Source organism: Pygoscelis adeliae, unplaced genomic scaffold (assembly GCF_000699105.1).
Source record: "Pygoscelis adeliae isolate BGI_AS28 unplaced genomic scaffold, ASM69910v1 Scaffold172, whole genome shotgun sequence".
Lineage (NCBI taxonomy): Eukaryota > Metazoa > Chordata > Aves > Sphenisciformes > Spheniscidae > Pygoscelis > Pygoscelis adeliae.
In genome coordinates this window covers 2,117,796-2,139,256 of record NW_008824338.1, presented here as the reverse complement: position 1 = coordinate 2,139,256, position 21,461 = coordinate 2,117,796, and the positions used below count along the sequence as shown (strand labels likewise).

At 39.2% G+C, this 21,461-nt stretch overlaps 1 protein-coding gene across 10 annotated transcripts in view; it reads right to left on the bottom strand.

Annotated features, from left to right (window-relative positions):
* Positions 1–20,466, bottom strand: part of EYA4 (EYA transcriptional coactivator and phosphatase 4) — a 159,631-nt gene extending 139,165 nt beyond the window's left edge. For 9 of the 10 annotated variants that reach the window (XM_009319060.1, XM_009319063.1, XM_009319065.1 and 6 more), the window contains exons 1-2: positions 20,318–20,466; positions 3,329–3,430 (exon numbers count right to left, since the gene is read on the bottom strand). In XM_009319060.1, coding sequence (XP_009317335.1) covers positions 3,329–3,361 — 33 coding nt within the window. In that variant the 5' untranslated portion in view covers positions 3,362–3,430; positions 20,318–20,466. Of the gene's footprint in view, positions 1–3,328; positions 3,431–20,228 lie in introns of all 10 variants that reach the window. The other variant, XM_009319061.1, reaches the window with a different exon arrangement.
* Positions 20,467–21,461: the final 995 nt, after the last annotated feature.

Below are 21,461 nucleotides of genomic sequence, written 5' to 3'. Positions count from 1 at the left end.
TTCAAAATACAGCTATTTACCTATGCGGTTGTGTGTAGAGACAGGAAAACCTAAGTATAATAAACTCCACTCTGATTCTGACTCTTTTGATCACTGTACAATCTAGATTAAGACTAGATTACCCCACCTCTGCCACATGGCACTGGGAGCGGGAGGGCAAAGGAAAGCAAGCACGACAGACTTCTCGGCACAGAGGCTTTACGGTACGACAAGCAGGCAAGGAGACTGACTTCTGGTCAGTCGGTGCATAAGGATTTAAAATGTAGCAGGGGCAAGGAATTCACTACAAATAAAAATAGGGAAAATAAATAAATTAGTGACATAATGCAATAAATGGTGTATATATTACATCTAATCAAGCTGGCATCTCAGAAAACACAACAGCTGCTCAATTCAGTCAAACGCAATTCTTTAGAGGCTCAGAGAACAGGGGTGCACTTAGATTTCTGAAGCAGCATGTGGTCATGCAGCCACTGCTCTGAGACAAAAGTGGAAGAGTTTATTTCTTATATAGCAACAGGGATGCTGTGGAACTGCTCCTAACTATGATCATATCAGTTTCACCTGACTGTGATATAGTTTAAGGACAGGAATCATAGAACCAGTCGTTTCTTAGTGTATTTTAAAAGAACAGAAGACAGAGTAAACAACAAAAACTCGAGTTAGAACAATAGTAGGGATCTCAGAATTATGGAGAAGACCATCACAATAAAAGCTACACTACAGCCCATCATACTTCAGGAGGATAACCTACTTGCAGAAATTAGCATAATTTCTTTTCTTTAAAATAAAACTTGAATCATAGAATCATAGAATAGTTTGGGTTGGAAGGGACCTTTAAAGGTCATCTAGTCCAACCCCCCTGCTTACCCTTGTTAACTAACCCAAGTAAATGTGCCTGGCCTCCTTTCCCAAGGATGAAAGGCTCTTAACAGACTGCCCAGGGAAATGAATTCAATAAAGGAATCTCTCTATTCAGAAAACTCAAGTGTCCATCAAACATACTATCCAACAGCAAGTACCTTCTAACCCATCTCGGTTGCAGACAGGCAGTCTTTCAAGTAACCAAGGACTAGAATATTCGGGGCAAGGTGCCAGCACAAGTTTGAGCACAGGTCTTGCATTCATGCTTATTCACACAATCTAATACGCTCGCAGCAGCGGCTAGATCCTTAGGCTCCTTGAATTTCCATGATCTAAATCTTATGCACCCAGCTCCCAGAGAGGAATCTTGAAGCTGGAATGAAGTACCTAGGCTCCTTGAACATGTCAAGAACCAGAAATCCTGCATGATGAGCAGAAACTGCCTAGAGCTGACCAGTACAAAACACATTAACCACTACAAAACACCAGGGCAGTACAAGCAGAAGGGGTGTAGGATATACATCTGATACTTTCCTGGAGCTTAAACCACCAAAGCCTCGGCTAGAGAATGCTCCCTCCTACCTGGGATCTCTGGTCTTGCCCTGCAGCTTTTAAAGAAATAAGCCAGAAACACTATTTTCTTTTTTAAAACTTGGCTGTGAGAGGAGTTTAACCATGGTATAATAGTGAAAAGGCTTTTGAAGTGGGGGAACGAAGGTTCAGTATCTGCTCTAGGCAGACGGGCTTCACACCACAATTCCTTTTCCCAGGACAGTGCCCAACACCTGGGTGAGATCTTAGTCTGGGTGCACACCTGGATGAAGGGAGTGATGAAAGGGGACTCTTCCCACCCATTACGTTGAAAGTCTGCCACTGTTCAGCAAAGAGTAAGAAGAATAAACTCTTGTCTTGAATCACAATTTTCTGTGACGCTAACAATAGTTTAAGGACAGCAAATCCTATCTCCATATGCAACATGGCACAGATTTCACCTCAGTTTGTAATCTGCAAAACTGTTCTCACATATTAGCATAAAGCAATGTAGTAACTATGAAAAGTACTGCAGAAATTAGACTACGATAGGGCAGTAAAATGGCTACTAAAGTATGCATTTATGAGGCATCCAGTGGTGCAAAAACATTTTAACTACTATGAAAACACATTTTTGCACTAAGCTAAACTGGCTCGTCTACTTCCTATTAATAACCATACTATGTATACTGCACAGAATAATTGTTTCACAGACTATGAGAGAAGAACTTCTGCTTAATGTTTTATGACCTTTATAAAACTTTATCAAATTATGAAGCCATGTAGCTTTTACATGCTCTAAAGTCTTGGTTGGGAACAGTTTAAATACATAAATACGTGCAGCTGTCCCAAGTAGTGCCACTATGGTCACTTAAGACACTGTTAAGACTTTCCAGTTCTGTACCATTTTAAATCAGCAATAAAACTCTAGTCCAAGATAAAGTCTCAGATAGGAGCTATCCAGTCAGGAGCAAAGTACTCCTTATTAAAGTAAATTACTGACATTTTAAAAATACATGCAAGCTCTTCTCAGTTCCTTGCAATTGTGTTACCTATAAAAGTCTCTGCTATAAAAAAAGATATTAAAACTAGTTTATTACATGGATAACCTCTTTCAGCATGTCAGAAATAGAAATACGAAATCCCTTTATTGATCTTTAGTACACTGGGCCCAAGCTGAGACTTGTGGGGATCATGGTACTCGCAAAATCTGCCAGTACTGTGACCACTAGAAATTAAGATGTTAAAAACAAAGCCAACTTTAAATTTGATTGGCGCATGCTGCCTCCTCAGAACTGCAGCCTGGTGGTAAGGAAGTCTGGAGACCACATCCTTAAAGGAAAGGAAAAATTGGAAAGGAAAAATTAGAAAGGAAAAAGGAGAAGAAATGTCCACCCTGTTTTTCCCAGCTACTTCACCAATGACAAGGGGAATCTCCCTCTGACATAGCGCAGGGAGATACACTGCCAATTCTCACAGTCCCCTTGAAATCCAGGAGAGTCCCGAAACAATTCATGTAGGACATCTGCCACAGTCTGACAATCTCTGGTTTGCGTTTTTGGTAACTCTTGCTTTGGCAAAACTGACAGACCATGGTGGATATACATTTTGATAGAATTATTTGAACAAGGCATACCACTGTGCAAGTTTTTAACATTTTATTCTTCCAGTGTACCTCAATTATATCCCTCAGCCCTCCAACAATTCTAGTTCTGCAAAATCCTACAGAACTATGATCTTTTACCTTCAACAGGTAAAAAAGAAGATTAAACCCCCTCGTTTCATGTATGAACTAAGAAAAGGTTTGAATCTAAAAGCTCAGAAGCTTTCCCCAGATCTTACTGTAATTCTCAAATCCGAAGTAAAATCCCTTCATACACAACTTGAATGGAGTGCAATTTATTCCATTCAGTTTAGCAACATTTGTACTTACTGACTGTTCACTTAGATCCTGAGAGTCTTCCATGGAGGTTATTCACCTTTCTTTTCCCCCACAAGCAGAAATTATCTTCCCTTCAATTTACAGCTCAGTAGTCTAAATTAAAAAGAAGAGAAAAAATTAAGATGTTAGTCTGTGATCCTCACTTCTCAGGCAAACCTGCAATAAACAAACACCCTAACTGAGCCTGTGGTTTCACTAAAATCTGCAGCAAAGTTCCCATTGACTTCTATGAAGCCTAATTTCATACAAAATGTTTCAAGACCTCCAGTATTATTTTGGGAAGCTATCTAAAATACACCAACAGAAACAGGAACACACTGAATAAATAATTCTTAACCTCCGGCTGAAAAAATAGTTATGAAAACAAACCAATAAAAAAGCTAAAATGTTTAATACAGGCAGCTGTTTAAGTAGACAACAAAAGATAACCCTTGGGAGAACATATTAGAAAGACAATTATGGAACTCTGAACAAAACTGCTTAATACACATTTAATGATAACCTCTTAGTCATTAAGTGTCTGGCAGAAAAAGGTTATTACGCAATTATCAGCATGAAGTCCGCTCTCTAAGGTCCATTAAATTCCTCCAGGATTAAATAAAATACACAAAGTGGTTTATAACAAGCAGCTCCCTACAAAGTGCTAAATGACAGACATTACCCTAATTATCTGCTATGTCTATGACTTCTCTCATAGGGTGAATCACTCTCATCAAATATTGAGATGTTCAATAGGAAAATTCTATTTTCAAAGAGTTCTGCATACAAATGATTACTGTAACCTTAACTATAAAGCCACACAATTATATTACAATCTCCATTCTCAGAAAAGATCCACTTTGGAGTTATGCAAATTTGCATAATTTAGAACAAAACAAGTACCAGGGATATTTCATATATACAATAATTAATCAAAGCTAGTACTACATTTAAAAGAAAACAAAAAATATAACAGTATGTAAACACATAAATTAAGGAACCCAAACAACCTGGATTTGTTTATCAAGGTTATCAAGGCACCCCAAGAAACCATTACCTGGGAGTATGCCCAATAACATAAACATATTATGGATCTTTGTTTTAAATTTTGACCAGCAAGCACTTATACGTTATGCTACCTCCAGCCTGCATAAACACAACTGTTACTTATCTGAGGTCAAACAATGTATAGCTCTGTTGGCACTCGCAGAACATTTGAAAGGAACCAGAGCTACAAGCCATTGCACCCACACATCCCCAACCACTGCCTTACGTTGCCCTGTGAATACCTCCTCTCTTAGTCTGAAGTGCCACTTACCTGCCATACCTCCGTTTACTCCCCAAAATGTAACTCCCAAGATTTCCTTATGTTTTGCATTAGGTACTTCCTAGAACATAGGCACATACGCGTTTACAGCCCCAGTCTACCTTCTTTCCAGTCTCACCTTTATTTCCCCTTTTTCCTGCCACCAGATTATACCTCTTGTTTTCCTTCCCTCTTCTCTAAGTTTCAAAAAGATTCTAATTTGCAATAATTTTTGCCACGATGTTACATAAGGAAAAGACCAATTGCAAGCAAATCATATTGCACGTATTTCACCATATCAGAAAGTTGAAAGTAATTCCTGTTTTTCAAAATGGCTTCAATCTCCTCTCGATTTCAGAGGGATTCAAGACATTGACGTCTTCACCCGTGATGCCTTCACCAAAACAGTAACCACCTCCCATGGTTTTTTGGTCAAGGTGGAGCCCACACCCTTGTGTTTGTAAAAATCTTCTGCAGTGTCTGTTCAATGGAGTCAAAAGGGGAATGGAAAGGCTTCTTTAAAACACCCACTACAAGCAATTTTCAGAGAGGAGCCTACCAAGGACAATAGGTATTTTGAGAGAAAGCAGCTCTACACAGCATTTCTTGCGGCAGCCCTTGCCAAAGAAGGCAATTCCAAACACAAAGGTGAATTTTCACAACCAATCCTAAAATATTCCATTAGTAACTTAAACACAAAATCTGCTTTAATTTGATTAAGAGTTTGAAGTGTGTGCATGTTATTGCATTAGTAAGATTGCCTGCGGAAAGAAACGGTCAAGCACTCACTAGTAAAAGTCAAGATTTGGAACAAATTGTTTGACTAGTTTCTAACTTTATTGACTGAAAGTCAGTATCTGGCTTGCATTCAAACATTAAATGCTCTAATTCTGTCTGTCGGTCACTGAAGGTGACAGATCCCTCACTTTCTGTGTGAAACTCAACTACAACTCAACTACGGAGCCATACCATAACAGACAGACCCATATTCATGTTTCTTTCCGTATGGATCATGATCTTAACCAAAGCACGCTGAAATCAACAGATAGATGTCACATTTTTTCTTAAAAAATAAAGTGTATCAATATTTTAAATACATCCTGACTATGTAAGTCCAACAGGAGTTTTACTATTAAGAACTGCCTATGACTCACCCACAATATGTGTGTTCTGTCCCAAAATTCAGGTGGTTGTATCCACTGGAATGTATCATTAAATATGCCACTTGTATTAGTCACCTTCTAAAAAAGACTGACCTTCACGAATTTTTGAACTTACTTTACTGAATTGCAAGACAAAGACAAACTTGTTTAATCTTTGCAGCAATACACAATGTGTTAAATATATCCTTTCCACGAACATGCTGTATTATAATAGTTTCTAGGGCTCTGTTGTTTATCTTCACACAACCTCAAAATTCGCATACTCTTACTGGAAATTGAGCTTTTTTAAGTAAAATTCAGAATTAGTGTTTTATCAGTGTTCTACCTATCAACAGCTAAATCCTGCTACATTTTGAGCCCACTTAAAGCGGCTGATTATAACCAACTACTAACACAATGATTTTTATAATGGCAGTTATGCCAATTGCACTTAGACCAAATCCTTTAGGGTTTAGTTTTATAAATTTGTAAAAGAGGAGAAAAACCATTAGAGAAGTCAGTGATTTAAATAAGACCAACATTACTCCCTAATAAAGATATAAAATTAAAGGATAATAGTAACCTCGTGCTGTTTTATGAGGCAATAATCCAGTTACCAATGCAACCTTGTAGTTTATCCCATCAAGAGAACCAGATTAAAAACAGAGGGAGGGAGGGCACTCTTGTCCCTATTATATTGCAAGTGTTTCTAACTGGGTTTAAATATTTTTAAAACTGTTGTTAAAAGTCTTAAACTCACAGACAAGCCAGAATGAAGAAAAATGCCTGTTTCTGCTCTTGATCCAGTCCTTGCAGATGTGGCTTTAAAACTGATGAAGTGTTTTATGCTCCCAGATAAAAATTTTACCTTTCTAAGAAATGTCTTAATTAGGAGGATTCCTGACTTTCCTCATCAACAAATGCATTTAAATCTAATTTTTTATTTATTTATTTTTATCTGGGGGAATAAAACACTTCATCAAATTTAAACTGCAACTTCCAGGACTCGACCATGAGGAGAAACATGTGTTTCCTCCCAGAGATACACCCATAAGTTAAAAAAAAATAAAAAACTACTTGAGGATCTGCTGCATACCACTTTGTAAATGACTGAAAATGTAAGACAGCCAGGACGTGATCTCTCCCCTCGCAATGATTTCTTCAGAAAATTAGGATTGCAACAAATAAACAACTGACTGAGGCAGTTTTATTTTCTATGAGATGTCTCATAAGATCCCGTGCTGCAACTTTCACAAGCTCAAGACAGAATGTGAAGCTTGGGGATCCACAGGTAGAAAACAACCTTAAAGCACTTGACGTTTCCCAAGAGTATTTCAGAGGCTGCTTCAGGCCCTCCAGTCAGCTAGATGGAGAGATGGAGCTCCAAGAAGAATCCATCATCTGGAAGAAGAGTTTGGCCATCAGACAAAAATTTTCCTCCTTTTCACTTCAACCCAAAAACTTAGGAAGAAAGTCCTCTCTTGGTCCACTTATGAGTGGGGCCTCTTAAATGAAATTATTAGTGGGGGTGGTCCTCACTTTCTACCACAACATTTTTTTTCACATGATAATCCCCTTGGGCACATTGTCAGATTCTTTTTATTCTTTTTCAACTGAAAAACACCTACTTCTATTGAGGTTATATCATGGTGATGCTCTGGCATGATGCTCTGGCAGTATAGTACAGGAGCTGCATGATCCCAGTCAAATTTACTATATTGTTTTTACATTTTGAAATGTGTCAATAAGAAGCCTAGAGAATAAACAGAAAGGATGCTGCTGTGGTTTACACAACTAACTCACAGCCACAAAGAACTCATCTCTATCACAGCCACAGGTTGAGAGTCAAAATGTTAAGTCAGAAGTGGCCGCAAATAGAACAATTTCACATTTTCTAGTGCTCTACTTCAGAAATCTGTGACAGTAGAAGTACTTAGTGCTTATAACTGCAACTGACTGTATGCAGGACGTGCAGCAGTAAGGTGCCAACGAACGAGCGCAGCCTCCAGGGTCTGAACTCCCCCAGCTTCTGGCAAGCCTCTGTCTGGGGTTTGCACCGTTCCTACAGGCCGTCTGAGGAGAGTGAAGCACATTTGAGGCATGAAAGGTTATGCAAGGTAGATAACAAGAATCCGTGCAAGGAACTAGTGCATATGCACTGCAATCTCACTAAATTAGATGATTTCATGCTAGTTGTTTCCCATGAAACTCATTTATTTGAAGGAACTGGAGAGAGGGTACAGGCAGTAACAAACAGGCACCGCCTAACATTCAATCATTTCTTTCTCAGGAAAACATTCTTCTAGTTCTCTGCATGCGTATCACCTGTAGTCTCATGTGAAAAAGATAAAATGTAACCTAAATCAAAAGGAAACCAAATGCTGATTTATTAGAATTTCAACTTAGCCTGTATCTACAGTCAAAAACTGTATTTTGGACAGTAAAAACATACCGCTTTCTCAGTCTCTACTAGTATCACATTTGGAAAAGAAGAAAGATCCATGCCCCAGATGAGGAATGAGATTGATGTGCTTTATAACCTAGCTTTCTTCAAAACTCAAGTGAAACTATTAGCAGACAAGTCAATAAGAAAAAACATATGCATTTAACACTTTTAAAATAAAATTATAACCGTAGGGCTTTCTGGAAACTGGACATCACTGTCTGTCCTTGTTTTGGTAGAAAAAGAAGACATGTCAGCTTTCTTATCTTATGTTGTAAGGCAAAATGAAAATTCAGCTCTTAACATAATCTCAGAAAAGCTATTACTTGATATATTTCTCATGGTTAATTAATTTTAGCTTCATAGGCTTTTGTGTTTTCTCTTATACAAGTGCTGTGTTTTCTTGAAAGGAGTGTCAACCCTAATAAAAACAATTCTTCTTTAGTGCAAAAAAACAGTAAGAAACATTATCATCTATATCTAACTTCAAGGGAGAGCAAATAACTAATAAATTTTAAATACCATAAACATAATAAACAGTTAAAAAGGCAAGCAAAGCCACCCTGACAGTATGACCTTGTCAGGGACATGTACTGCTTTCCTGAGGAGAACTGGCAGGTGGAGAGAAAGCACACAGAATATTTTTTTTTTTTAGCTCTCAAATTTTTCTTTTTGCATTTCTTTTAATCAGAAGGATTCTTGCAGGAAGTAGAAGTGGCTTGAGAATCTTGGATGCGTATTTAGGCTTAGCTGAGGTAACTGCTCTCCACCTCCTGATATCAAGGCGAGTGAAATGAGCCTCCTGAAAAACTCATATTGCATTGTAGAAACAAATCTTGCTCCACAGTCTAGAGAATTAAGGGAAATACGGAATGTCTGTCTTTCCCTTCCTCCTCTTCTAACACTTTTTTTTTCCTCAGGCCCTCATCTCTAGAGGGTTAGATACGGCTCTCTTTGGATCAGTTTGGTTTCCGTCCACTTTCAGCTCGTTGAGGATGAAAATTTTACCCTTAGAGAAGTTTTAGAGCTTTCTGGAACCATTTGTAGCATACCCGGGACCCACTTCTCCACCTATTAGTGTCCTCCAAAATGCTGAGCTCCTTCCTTACCCAGAGCCCTCGGTCTGCAGCTGAGAGGACGGCATGCCGTGCCATCCTCAGTGTACAGCTTATTTTAGCTCTGAGCACGTCCAGCGGCCCCTGGCGGAGGGAAAACATCTTCGCTGGGTTTTGTGTTCTGCTGAGCACCTGCCTACATCAATTTGCATTTGCAGATGGATTGCTTAATTAGAGAAGACACATTATTCCTTTTTTTGAATTATCAGAATTACGCTAGGAGTTCATACAACAACTCACGCAACTTCCATAGGCTGCTGAGCACAGCTGAATTTCCTGCCTACTACAACCACCCACACTGCCCTGCTACTCATTTACAGGGAAGGAATATAGGAAGAATTTCCAGGATATGCTGAAAAGCGAACGGACCCAGCCGCTTCCTCTATAAACAAGAGCCCTCGCTCTCACAGCAAAATACATGGGTGACAGACAGCGTTCCAACTAGATGGAGGGGTTGTGCAGGGCACCCTTCAGGACCTGTTCAGCCCTCTCATCCCGGCACAGTATCCTGCATGGGTGTGCCTAAGAACATGCATATATCTAAACTGGGTATACAGCATATTCTAATATATATACTGGCTCTACAATACATATTCTAATGTACATAGAAACCATGCTTCTGCAATGAGTAAGTTTCAAGGTGCAATGTCAGCCGTTATTAGCACAAAAAAAACCAAACTACAAATTAAAAATAAAATCCTGGTATTCCAGGATTTCAGGACACTGATAACCCCAAAGCTCAGATTCACAGAAGACTTAGGGTCTGCCTGCTGTTCCTGCTGGAAGAGTGTTTGTTCCTGGTAACACAACTCGGCCATTTCCACATCTTGAGACAACAGAATTATCCATACCGGGTTATCATGTATGTTAAGAACATGGAAGGGGTCTTTAACAGCCGTCAGGCGTTGATAATTCTGTGCTCATCTGGTTTCCTTTTACCTTCTCCCTCCCCTTAAAAATTACACATCTAACTGGGACACAATTTGTTATTTCCATCTTCCTTTCTGAGCATGTGAATTCATGCCAGACATTAAACAGAGCAATCAAAACAGACACAATTCATGCGACCAAACTGTAATACACTGAAAACCTCTCAAAATTCAAGTCAAATAATTGGCTTTCATGCCAGTCACTATACATTTGTTACACACAGTCTTGCAAATTCTGCATGGTCTTTGGTGAACACTTGTATAATTGTCAGTTCAGTGCAGTTTGCTTCCTTGGACTGAGTTTCCTGAAGGATGGCATTGCTTGTGTGGTATTTGTGGACATTTTATTCGAGAAAAATTAAGATGATATTTCTACTCCCCATCAGGTACTTCTAACTTAGAAACAAGTCACACCACCGCAAAACCATTCAATACCAGTCAAAAGCAGGCATCAAGACAAAAAAGCAGAGGAACACATACCATGAGGTCTCTGCATCAGTTAGGTACATAAAACAGGTAAGAAATGGAAAGGGTCTATGACAAAGAGATCTGCCTGCTGTCCCATTACCATCATACAACAAAACAAGTGAGAAAACAGAAAACCAGAAAGACTTCTTGGCAAATGGTAAACAACTGCAAGCACTGTATCTCATTTACTTTAGGTAAAATAATACTTCAGTGCAGCATTTACCTCTCTTGCAAAACTGGGTACCAATTTTACAGGTACCCAAATATGGCTAAAACTGACTCCCCTTACTCTTCCTACCACTCCCATCCCATACCTGTGCAACAAATAAGAAGGATTAGCTTTCAGAATTTCAGAGTACAGAATTATAAACTCAGCAATTCCTCCCTTATCCTAACATTGCACAATATGCCGTGAAATTGCCGAGATTGAAACCAGAGCTGCGAATTCACTGATGCTTGGGGGCTTCCCAACTGCGAGAGACCTCTTCACTCACACTTAGATAAAGCATGCAGCTACACAGACCTCTTCTGACTCATTCCAGATTAATCAATTACAGATTATTCCAGCCAGAAATAAATAAAACAAATGCTGAGAATGTTTCTGGCCTCATTTTGTAAACAAATCTAATCTAGAATCCCGCTGTGTTCCCCTAAAAATAAAGGGAAATTGATTAGCAAAAAAATTAAACGTAGTGTTTTCAAACTCATGATTGATCAAACCCACACAATCCTTATCAAAAAGAAAGACGGTTCCCAGGGGAAAAAAAAAGTAATGCAAAGATGTCACAGATAGAAGCATACTCTTTTATAATTTTAATAAAAATTTTAGTTTTATTTTTCTACTAGCTGGCCATTTCAATGTTTTGAACAACTAGGGGTTTTTAGGGGGGAAGGATTTTGTTTTTTACTACACAGCATATTTGGTTAATTACTGAGACATTCTCCCTCTCTTTTTTGTAGAAAATAGCTGAAAACAAACCAAATAAAACATTTCATTTCTTTATAAACAAGCCACTGAAAACAGAAAGAAAAAGGCTATGCTTGGTTAGCCAGAATATTTAAAGTGACATTGTCAACTTGAAAATATTAATTATTTATTATCTCCTCTCCCCAAAAGACATGTCAAATTTACCTTTCACAGATAAAAAAAAATTCACCTTGTGACACAAAACCAGCATAAGGTTATTTCTAAAACAGAAACCCTACTTATCATTTTAGAATTTAGGAGAACCTAAAAATGAGCACATCCTCCAGGTAAAAGCAAACAGCAGTTTTATAAGGCTGGATAAATTAACTCAAAGAATCCAATCACATGTTAAAATGAAAGCCGTGACAGCATAGTATCTATACATCTTGTTTTAAAAAGTCATGCCACAGTTTCAAGAGTGTATTCAGCAGTCTGAGTATGCAATGATCATTACTGAAGAAGTTCAAATACTCGCTAAGATTCCTAGAAACATCCCGATGAAGGAGGAAGCTCACAGCTCGCCCTTCCTTTTCAGCTGTCACCTTCATTGCCCACCCCTGGCCGGCAGCTGCCATTCCTCTTACTGCAAATGTTTCACATACAGTTCTCGAACGGGCCATTTTGAAATGCCAGAAAGCAATATAAAAGTAAAGCCACCAAAAATAAACCTGGGTACTTTGGTTCTGGTTTAGTAGGAGACATGCAACCTTTTTCTTAATTAAAGTTGACAGTAACCCCTAAATATTGCATTTGGGAAAGTGTTCCATTCTTAAGGAATTACTGAACACCAGGAAACAAAAAACGCAAAACTGTCCCAGAATAAGGAACTCCTGCTGGTGCCAGCACGCAGCTCAGGTGGTTTCTGACAGAATGTGAGGACAATTATTACTCATCAAACCTAACGCTGCTGCACTGCAGCCATCAAGCTAAACTGAAACCATCAGAACACAATGACTGAAAAGTAGCAAAATTCCTATGTGCCACCTTTGTCCGGCACAAAGAAAATGCTAAACCCGATATTAGAAGAGCTGTGTAGGCTACATTTTTTATGCTGCTGATCCTCACAAGAGCTGCCTGCACTCATTTCGGTTCCAGGCCCATCAGCAGTCCCCATACGCAACTGAAATGCTGAAGTTCCGTGAAGGAACAGCTCGCCATCCCACAGGCGAGTCTCTTTTACTAAGAGCCAGCACTAAGTGTGCAACAGAAAGTAATCGTGAAAAACAGGTATTCTCAGATTTTAATTAAACAACTGTTTTGACAATGGATCCTTTACCAGATTTCGTTTCCCCCACTTAGATATTTATTTGCTGTGATCAAACTACGCTACATTCTCCTTTGGTAAACTAAAATCTGCCCATTCCCTGGAAGACATGTTTTCCAATTGTTTAATTACTCCTCCAGTCTTATATCTGAAATTTCTCCTATTTTTCCAGCTTCCTTTCCAAAGCTAAAAGGGAGCACCGCTTTCCAGTAGTAGCTGCACCCATACTATCTACACAGGTAAGGTAACCTCTCTTACTCTGCCTAGTACTTTGTTTAAATAATTACTACTCCTTTTTTGGCTGTGATACCATCCTGATCATTTGCTATGGCCTCCAGTTGTTTTTTTTTTATAAACCACCGGCTTGTACTGAAGCACATACTGTTTGCTTGCTCTCAGTTTACTGAACAAGCCAGACTACTCTTAGCAATCTGGCCTCTTCATTATTTACTCTTCCCTCAGTCTCTGTAGTAGCAGTACTGGAGGCATTACAGTCTAACAACAGAAGTACAAGAAAGCTTGTAAGAAGAAACATCTCTTTTATTAGGTCAGCAATTGACCTAATCAAAGGTATTACTTCTTGTAGAACTTACTAATCTTTGTGTCACAGGTAAAATAATAAATAATTTTTGATTTGATGACTAACCCCTGAAAGACTCTGTGTAATAGTGTCCTCTTTAAAGATTCATTAGCAAGTATTTTTGAAATCTCTGCTTTAGTTTGCTGCTTAATCCATTTCATTTGTGCCAAGTTGATTTTGTCCTTCAAGTTTATTAATCAAAAAGTCATGTCAACTCAAAACCCTTACAGAACTTTATTACATCACTACTCTTATCTCTAGAAATCAAACTTGTACTCACATCAAAAATAATATCGCTAGTTTGGCATGCTCAAGTGCTCATAAACCCGTGATGTGGTATAGCATGCGTATTTCAGTGTTATATGCGAGCAACATACAAAAGGCATTTGGAACGTGATAGCATGTAAGTTAATACTTTGTGACAGTGGAGGCTAATAAAAAATAGTTGCCATAAATTAAGCGCTTGTCTACAGTGACAGCTAAGTAATGGCCACTTTTGAGAAATTATTCCGCTTCTTTCCCCAGAAATAGGGGTGAAAGAACGCAGCCCGTCATGAGCGCTGCAGCCCTCGGCGATGTTGTTCTCCTCCTAGTGCAGTTACGCTCTGCCTGTCCCCTGCGAGCCCAGCTTTGGGACAGCGGTGCACAGACCTGGGAAAGTTATATCATCTGGTATCACATCTGACCTCCTGCCTTCCTCTGAGAACATCATAGCTGTCCCCTCCAGAGGTATCAAAACTTTCCCTATTGTTTTAACCTGCACATGTATCTGCAAATTATTTGCAGCGACTTTAGTTTCAGTTAAAAAAAACCCACATCAGAAAAACCTTTGGTTAAATATCAAGGGATCATTTTTGTAGACAATGTTTTCGTTCTGAAAAATTCCACCTATCCCGCAGACTTGACCCTGCACTTCAGTTAACAGAGGTGGCAGATTAGGTAACGGAGACTGTGGTTCCGCAGCTATTTCTGCAGCGCCAGTGCCAGGCTCAGCAGCGCGGGTGCTGCCACTCATTCTGACCTTTGCCTCGTTGCCAGCACAGCTGTTTGTGAACCACAGCAAGGAACGGATCCAGCTTAAATGAGTGGCCGGCAGAGGGGTAAGGGGCTGCTTAAGAAGCACTGCCACCAAACGTGAAACCACAGCTTCGTGCTCTTCCGTCCTCTGCCACAGAAAACGGATGGACGTCGGAACTTCAGATACAGTTGGTCACACACAGCAATGAGTCACACGCAGATTACTGCTATTACTGCTTATATGAACCAAGACCCCTAGCAAACGATGTAAAAACAGGGCAAAATGATGGACCTCTTCCTATAGACCTTACAATTGAACTGCTGCAGGCTTAGTCCTGATTTGACAGCACCTCTCGAGCTGCAGTTCCAATCCCGGACTTCCTTCAATGCAGACCTAAGGAAGACCTCAAAAAGCTGGGTGGTTTCACAACTATCAAGGAGTAACTCCTTCGATGTCGTTTGTCTTAAGCCAAAAATCTGACTACTCAGCTAGTCCTTGGAGAAATTAGACCATCGTTTAATCAGAAAATTGGAAAACAAGCTGAATCATAGCTAACTGGCTACCAGAAATGACTAGGAAACACATCAGATGGCCATTTTAGCTGAAAGATCCCTTACTGCAGGTGACTCCCAGCTATACTGTTGCACAGTGAGCTCAGCGCTCGGATGGTGCTTTGAACACAAAAATTACTTCTCTGAAAGGGCAATCAACTGAACCAAATTAAGATGAACATTACACCAGCTCCTTCTATCACACCAGATTAGAATAAACATAAAAATAGGTGGCTGAGTGGAAAAGTACTTTTATCTTTCCACTCGGAAAACCTACCACAGTTCCAAATCTTGCCTTGGGGTAACCTGAAAATTTTGTTTTGGAGACCCTTTCCCAGAATATAATTATTCCATTTGTAAAACCGTTATACCATTTGGCCCTATTAGTTTCCAGCTCCCTAGTTCTCTGCATTAAGAAGACCAGAACAGGAACGTTAGGTTGAATCCGAGTTGCATTGCTAGAACTTGGCAGAGGAAACGTGCATAATCTGCCTGAGCTGTGCCTGGTTTTGTGAAACCATGTCTACGCTGGGACACTCAGGAGAGCTGGAAGAAAGACCTCACATATAGCGTGATGTCAGGATGCACAAACCAGAGTGTACAGAGGCTGGTTTTGCTGCTCTCGCTTGGGAGTAAGGTGATCTTCATTTTCTGTGATTCTCTGGGAATATACTACAGTAAATAAAAAGGAACATCCAGGTGGGATTTAACATGGTAAACGGACTTCACACCTTTCATTGAACAGGCTTGGCATTCGCGAAATGTCCCTGAGTAAACGCAACCTGACCATTCACTTCTATGAGCAACAAAGTTGCCCGAAAGGAATTAAAAGAATACAGTCAATTAACAGTATTTCTAACTGCATCATTTTCAGAAATCCAATTACTGTAAAATGTATTTCTGTGGTCATTTATAAAATGCTGTAAAAAATAAAAAGATATATTCTCCCATAGGAGTATGAAAATGTCTTAAAATGGAAGAAAACATGAATGTATGATTTGGATATTTATACTTAACCCTCCTTTGTTTTTTCTAAGTATTGCAGGATCACTCCTCTGTGCATGTGATCTCACACATATAAAGTATACTACAATACACCCTCAAAAAACAGACTGCGCACTAAGAATAGAGGACTAGATACTCATCTGGCATAATGTGAGACCACTCCAGTAATTTCAACATTCCTACTCCAATTTGCAACAGCTAAGGATCTGGCACAAAACATCAAGTTAAGTTTCCAATTACCTCATGCACCAGCATTGATTTCAATAGTTATATACACATAGTCATAGAGGAGAATTACTTGAAAAGTTGCAAACTCAGCTCTGTATTTCTTTTACTTTTGTGGTCTAAATCAGACCCTTCATGGTATTTTAATGTAGGTTTTTGTGGTTTAATTATATATGTGTCAAGAACAGAATAGTTACTTGCTGCGTCTACCCAATTAAAAAAAAAGGCAGCAGTAATTCTTTATGCTGCTGACAATGTCAACTTATACTGGGTCATGTCACAATAGTAATAAATTTTAATGTTGCCGAAAAATCTAGTGCATATTAACTTAAACACGTAAGTAAAAAGTTATCACCTATATGAAAATTAGTCTTCTCTATGTGAATATTTTGCAGGTTGCCTTGGGAAGTCTTTTTGCAGTTTGCTTCTCCAAATCAGTCAAATTGTATAGTCCAGCCACAATAGGAGGCATCCCTGGTGTAAAGACACAGTATTCAGTCAGCCCAGACAGACTGAGTTCTTCAGAGACAGCACTTAAATTACATCCAATTAAACAGCCCTACACAGTCCTGCAACATTACTCGCTACACTGTACTTCTATGGACAGCTGCTTAACGAAAAATCACCATAATTTTATTTATTTTTTTAATTCTAGGAAAAGGACACAGACCTCCAAAGGAATTTAGGCACAGAAAACCTCCCAAATCCTTCTTTTCAAATCCACGGTAATTGCAGTCTGAATCAAAGTTTAGTGTCTGGTACCTGAGCCTGACAGTATGGACCTCCGAAAGTTCTGAAGAGAATCACTCCTCATTATAATCTTCCCTTACCGTGAAGAAATTTTATCAAATTGAAAATAAAATGCTTAAACTTTAGTATTCCTCAGCCAGCCATTAGCATTTGACATTTTGCTCAAAAGTCTGACAACTAGCCTATATACAATCCTGTGAGTGAGACTGCCCAGTGATGCATTTTGATATAGGATAATCAATCATCAAAGTAATTTTACTGTTTAGCATTAAAGCAAAAGGCGGGCCAGCTATTCGACACATTTCTCAGGCTTAGAGACAAAAAGAAGAAACTGCTTTAAAATAGTTTTCACCAAGGTCCTGTATTACAGGCATCCCAAAAGGAATCCTTCTGGCAGCATTACAACCTACAGTATGGACTAAAAATGTAAGTTTTATTGCATTTTCAAATAAATTTTATTCTTTACTTGACAGATAAGCACTCTTCATATCTGAGCTTTCGCACTGCAAAGTGCATCCAAGTTCCTTTAAGCACTTCTGATTTAATGACAGATTTAATAACATTGCAACACAGAAGTGTGGACTTGGCCAAAAAAAATTATTTCATAAAAATCTGATTTCTGTACAGCAACATCTAAAATGTCACCTAATACGTACAAGTAAAGCAGAAAGTTTTTAATGTATATTGTAAAGCCTGGGGCTTTGATAGATAGACATCTACTGACTTTAAAAGACCATAAAGATAATTTATTTTTAATAACCATTTTTATTTAATTTTAAAAAAGAGTAGAAGTTTATGCCTTCAGTAGAACCATGCCCTGAAATCTCAGGGGAGATTAAAGGGCCATGCCAAAGCTGAAAGGTTTCAAATATCAAACTATACTATTATGTCAGGGCCAGCAAGATCAATTAGCGCTTTTCAATGACAGAAAAGGTTAAGTTGGACACACATTTACACAACATTTAAATAAAAAAAAAAAAAAAAGCACATATTATGTTAATACCACATATTAAAAGTTTACTTATAACCTCTCAATCGATGACCAAATATCAAAACTCTTCTTCCACTTGCACAACATAAATACTGCTTTTCTAACACAAAACGGCAAGAAGATTATAGATATGTTAGACAGTAGAAGTAACACTGGATTCTCAAGTAGAAAGTAAAAACCAAAGACATCTGAGTGTTTCTGCTGCCAGACTTGGTTTAGTGCTAAACTTTCAAAAAGCTTTCAAAATACTTGACCAACTTGACAGATGTCTGTTAGTCTGATGCCCCTGTGTTTGCGTTCTTCTTGCAAACCCTGATGATACCAAAACTGAATGATAATGAGCAAATAAACCTATTCCCGTGTTCAACTAAAAGACAAATAGAAAACTACCATACAGCAAAAACGCACAAATTAAAAATACTAATCTGTAAATTAACTCATCTTAAATCTGGAAAAAAGCAAGTGTACACCTTCTGCAATTAAAAGCCATACAGAAACATGCACACCAGGAAGCAAGGGAACTTACATTTCAGTTCTTAGTGTCAGAAGAATACTCACTGGAAGTACAGGTATGTTAGAAGTTAATTCGATACCTGTTAATACAAGCGTTGCCGCAGTAAACATAGCTTGAACAAAGTCCCAGGTTATGATATCAAATAAAGTCAGTATAAAATCACAATAAAAGTGCAGGAGATGAAGAAAGCCTAAGGAAAAAGCACACTGTGTTGAAACCAGTGATTTAGATTGTAACTGCGTTATTTTGAGTAAAAGCAAAGTGAGATTACTTTTGTTCAATGATATATTTCAAAACGTCTTTTTTTTTAAAGCCCACTTCTCTATTTATTTCTTTAAGGAGTGATTTGAAATATTTACTACCAGACAGTACCTAATTTTAGGTTTTAAGTGCTTTAACAGCTCTATGAAATATGATCAGCAGCTGCAATATAGAAGTATGCTGAATAAACTCTCCTTATAAAAAGGGAGACCTGTTTTACCCTGAGTTCATAAAATCCTTACTTTCAAGAAAGAAAAAGATAACACAGAAAAAATTAGTAGTGGCGTCCTAGAGCGTTTGACAGAAATTCCAGGAATTTCTTTCTTCTTTCTGAATTAACTTTCATATTTAATAGAGGAAAAAGGAGTTTAAATTTTAACACTGGAAGATTGCATTGAACACCGTGCAATACCACCAGGTCATCAAAGAAACAGACAGGTACCTTGCCAGCCTTTAACACTGATTAATTCTAGGACTGAAAGGTAAAAGTTGCATAAAGTTTAAAGAGTAGCTCTCAAAGCTTGCATCAGAGGCTAAAAATATGCAGCAGGATACTATCTATAGCTGTATTTCTAGCTGCTTTGTTTGAAACATGTTAACTGGGAGCTGCAATTAACTGGGAACCCACCGGTTTTCCACTCATGAAACCCCTTGTTTAGAATTTATCTATCCCATTGGCATTATCCATACAGCAGAATACATTCCTATTGCAAAGTGTTGTGAAGCCATTAATAGATAGAAATCCAGCAAGAGTAACCTTCAACTAAATTTATTAGCAGTACAACCATCTGCACGTAACAATTTATAACTGCATATGAATTATCTGAACAAAGACACATAAAAGATTAGTCAACATACTCCTCTTTCATTTTTATTACACTTGATTGAAGAACATTTGGTAACATAAATACCAGAATTTTCAAAAGAAGGCAAGAAGAGCTGTTTCGGACGTAGCCCAGCTAATGTTAGATGTCAAACATACAGGAGGAATCACGGGGAAGACACAGAAATGTCAATCTGTATTTCCACTTTACTCACAGTATGATACATATTGTAGGTATGCAAACATTTGTTATTCGGCAGCATTTTCAGAAATACTAGGAGAAAAAGTCAAACCCACAGTAATTTTACGAAACTTCTGAGTGTTAAGGAAATGAAACAATGATGTAACCCGAGCTTTAATGCAAAGTACACTCTTTAAATAACAAATAAACACTGAGGCCAGACCAAAAAAAAATATTTACCATACAGAAAAGATGCTTGCTTTGTATACTTCACTCTAAATCTAAACTGTCGATCAGTTTATCTTAGATAGACTTTCTTGTCTCAGCAAGCGAAACATGTAAAACAAAACTCAGGGAACTGAAAATACTGGTTTCTTACTGTTCTAGCATGACTTCATGCTTAAACTCGAATCGGCCAAGGCGCTCCCTTGTCTGGTACAGCGTGCCTCCCAGGATTTTTGTACATACCAGCTATTTCACATCGCCACTCGCGAGATAAACGTGTACCTCCGTGTGCTCCGCTTTAAATGCTGCCCGCGGGATAACGGGAAGGCAGCACCGTACCCACTTGGCTCTTAGCGGCAGTTTCGTAAATGTAAATGAAACTTTAGATGCCAATTACTGATTGGCAGCCGCGCCGCCCCGGGGTCCCCCCCCCCCCTCCCCGGGGGGGGCCGGGGCCTGCCGCAATCTGCCAGCTGGCTGGTGGCCTGCGGCTAAAGAGCTTTCTCAGGCTGATTTTGTTTCAGGAGGGCCAGGGCTACAGCTAGGCTCTTTGCTGGCGCTCTCGGTACGCACAGGTAGGATGGAGTGAGCAACCAAGCTCTCCCGTGCTCCGAGAGGGATGTCTCTGGAAATGAGACTTGGGAGGAATGCGCAGGAGAAGGTTATAGTTCCTCTTCCGCGGATAAACAGAGGCTTCGGCCTCTCGTGCTGCCAAACTGGCCTCTTGCAACAGCAGCACGAAAACACAGTAGAGTTACAAGGAAATTTATGTAATTCTACTTAACAGCAACCTGCCTCCCTGGCTGCAGCTGGTCTGTTGGTTCTCCAAAGGAGAAGACGATTTCCCCATCAAGCAGAACCAGCTAGCTCACGGTGCACAAGGCAGTACCAAAAAGAGAAGCCTTGGAGCAGCAAACAACAGATGCCGCAGCGTCTTCGGTTCAGGAACGGGAGACTTGCCTGCAGCAGAAGTGTCAGGGCTCTGCAGCACGCCGCAAACCACACGACCTCTCGGAGGTGGGGGTCTCGCCTGCTCACCAGCTGCATTCTGAGCATGAAAGTTGTCTCAGTAGGTCACTGATGCCAGGGAAATTCTCCCTCCGGTTTCGGAAACCTGAACGATAAACAGAGAGCACAGACACAGAAAGGTATTTCTGGCTTCAGCCATGTTTGTAAATTATGCGCCTTTATTTACTACCAGGCACTTCAAAGGGCTGCAAATCTCTGCGAACAAGAAAGCCACTTATGAAAGAGATCACGGATCTGGGAGATGACGCAGAAGACCTCTTTGATATTGTTCCTACTAAAAAAAATTTCCCCTGACTTCTCAGCCTTGGCCAGGATGCAGAGGGAGAGAGGTTATAACGCGTGCTCTCGGCCCATCCCT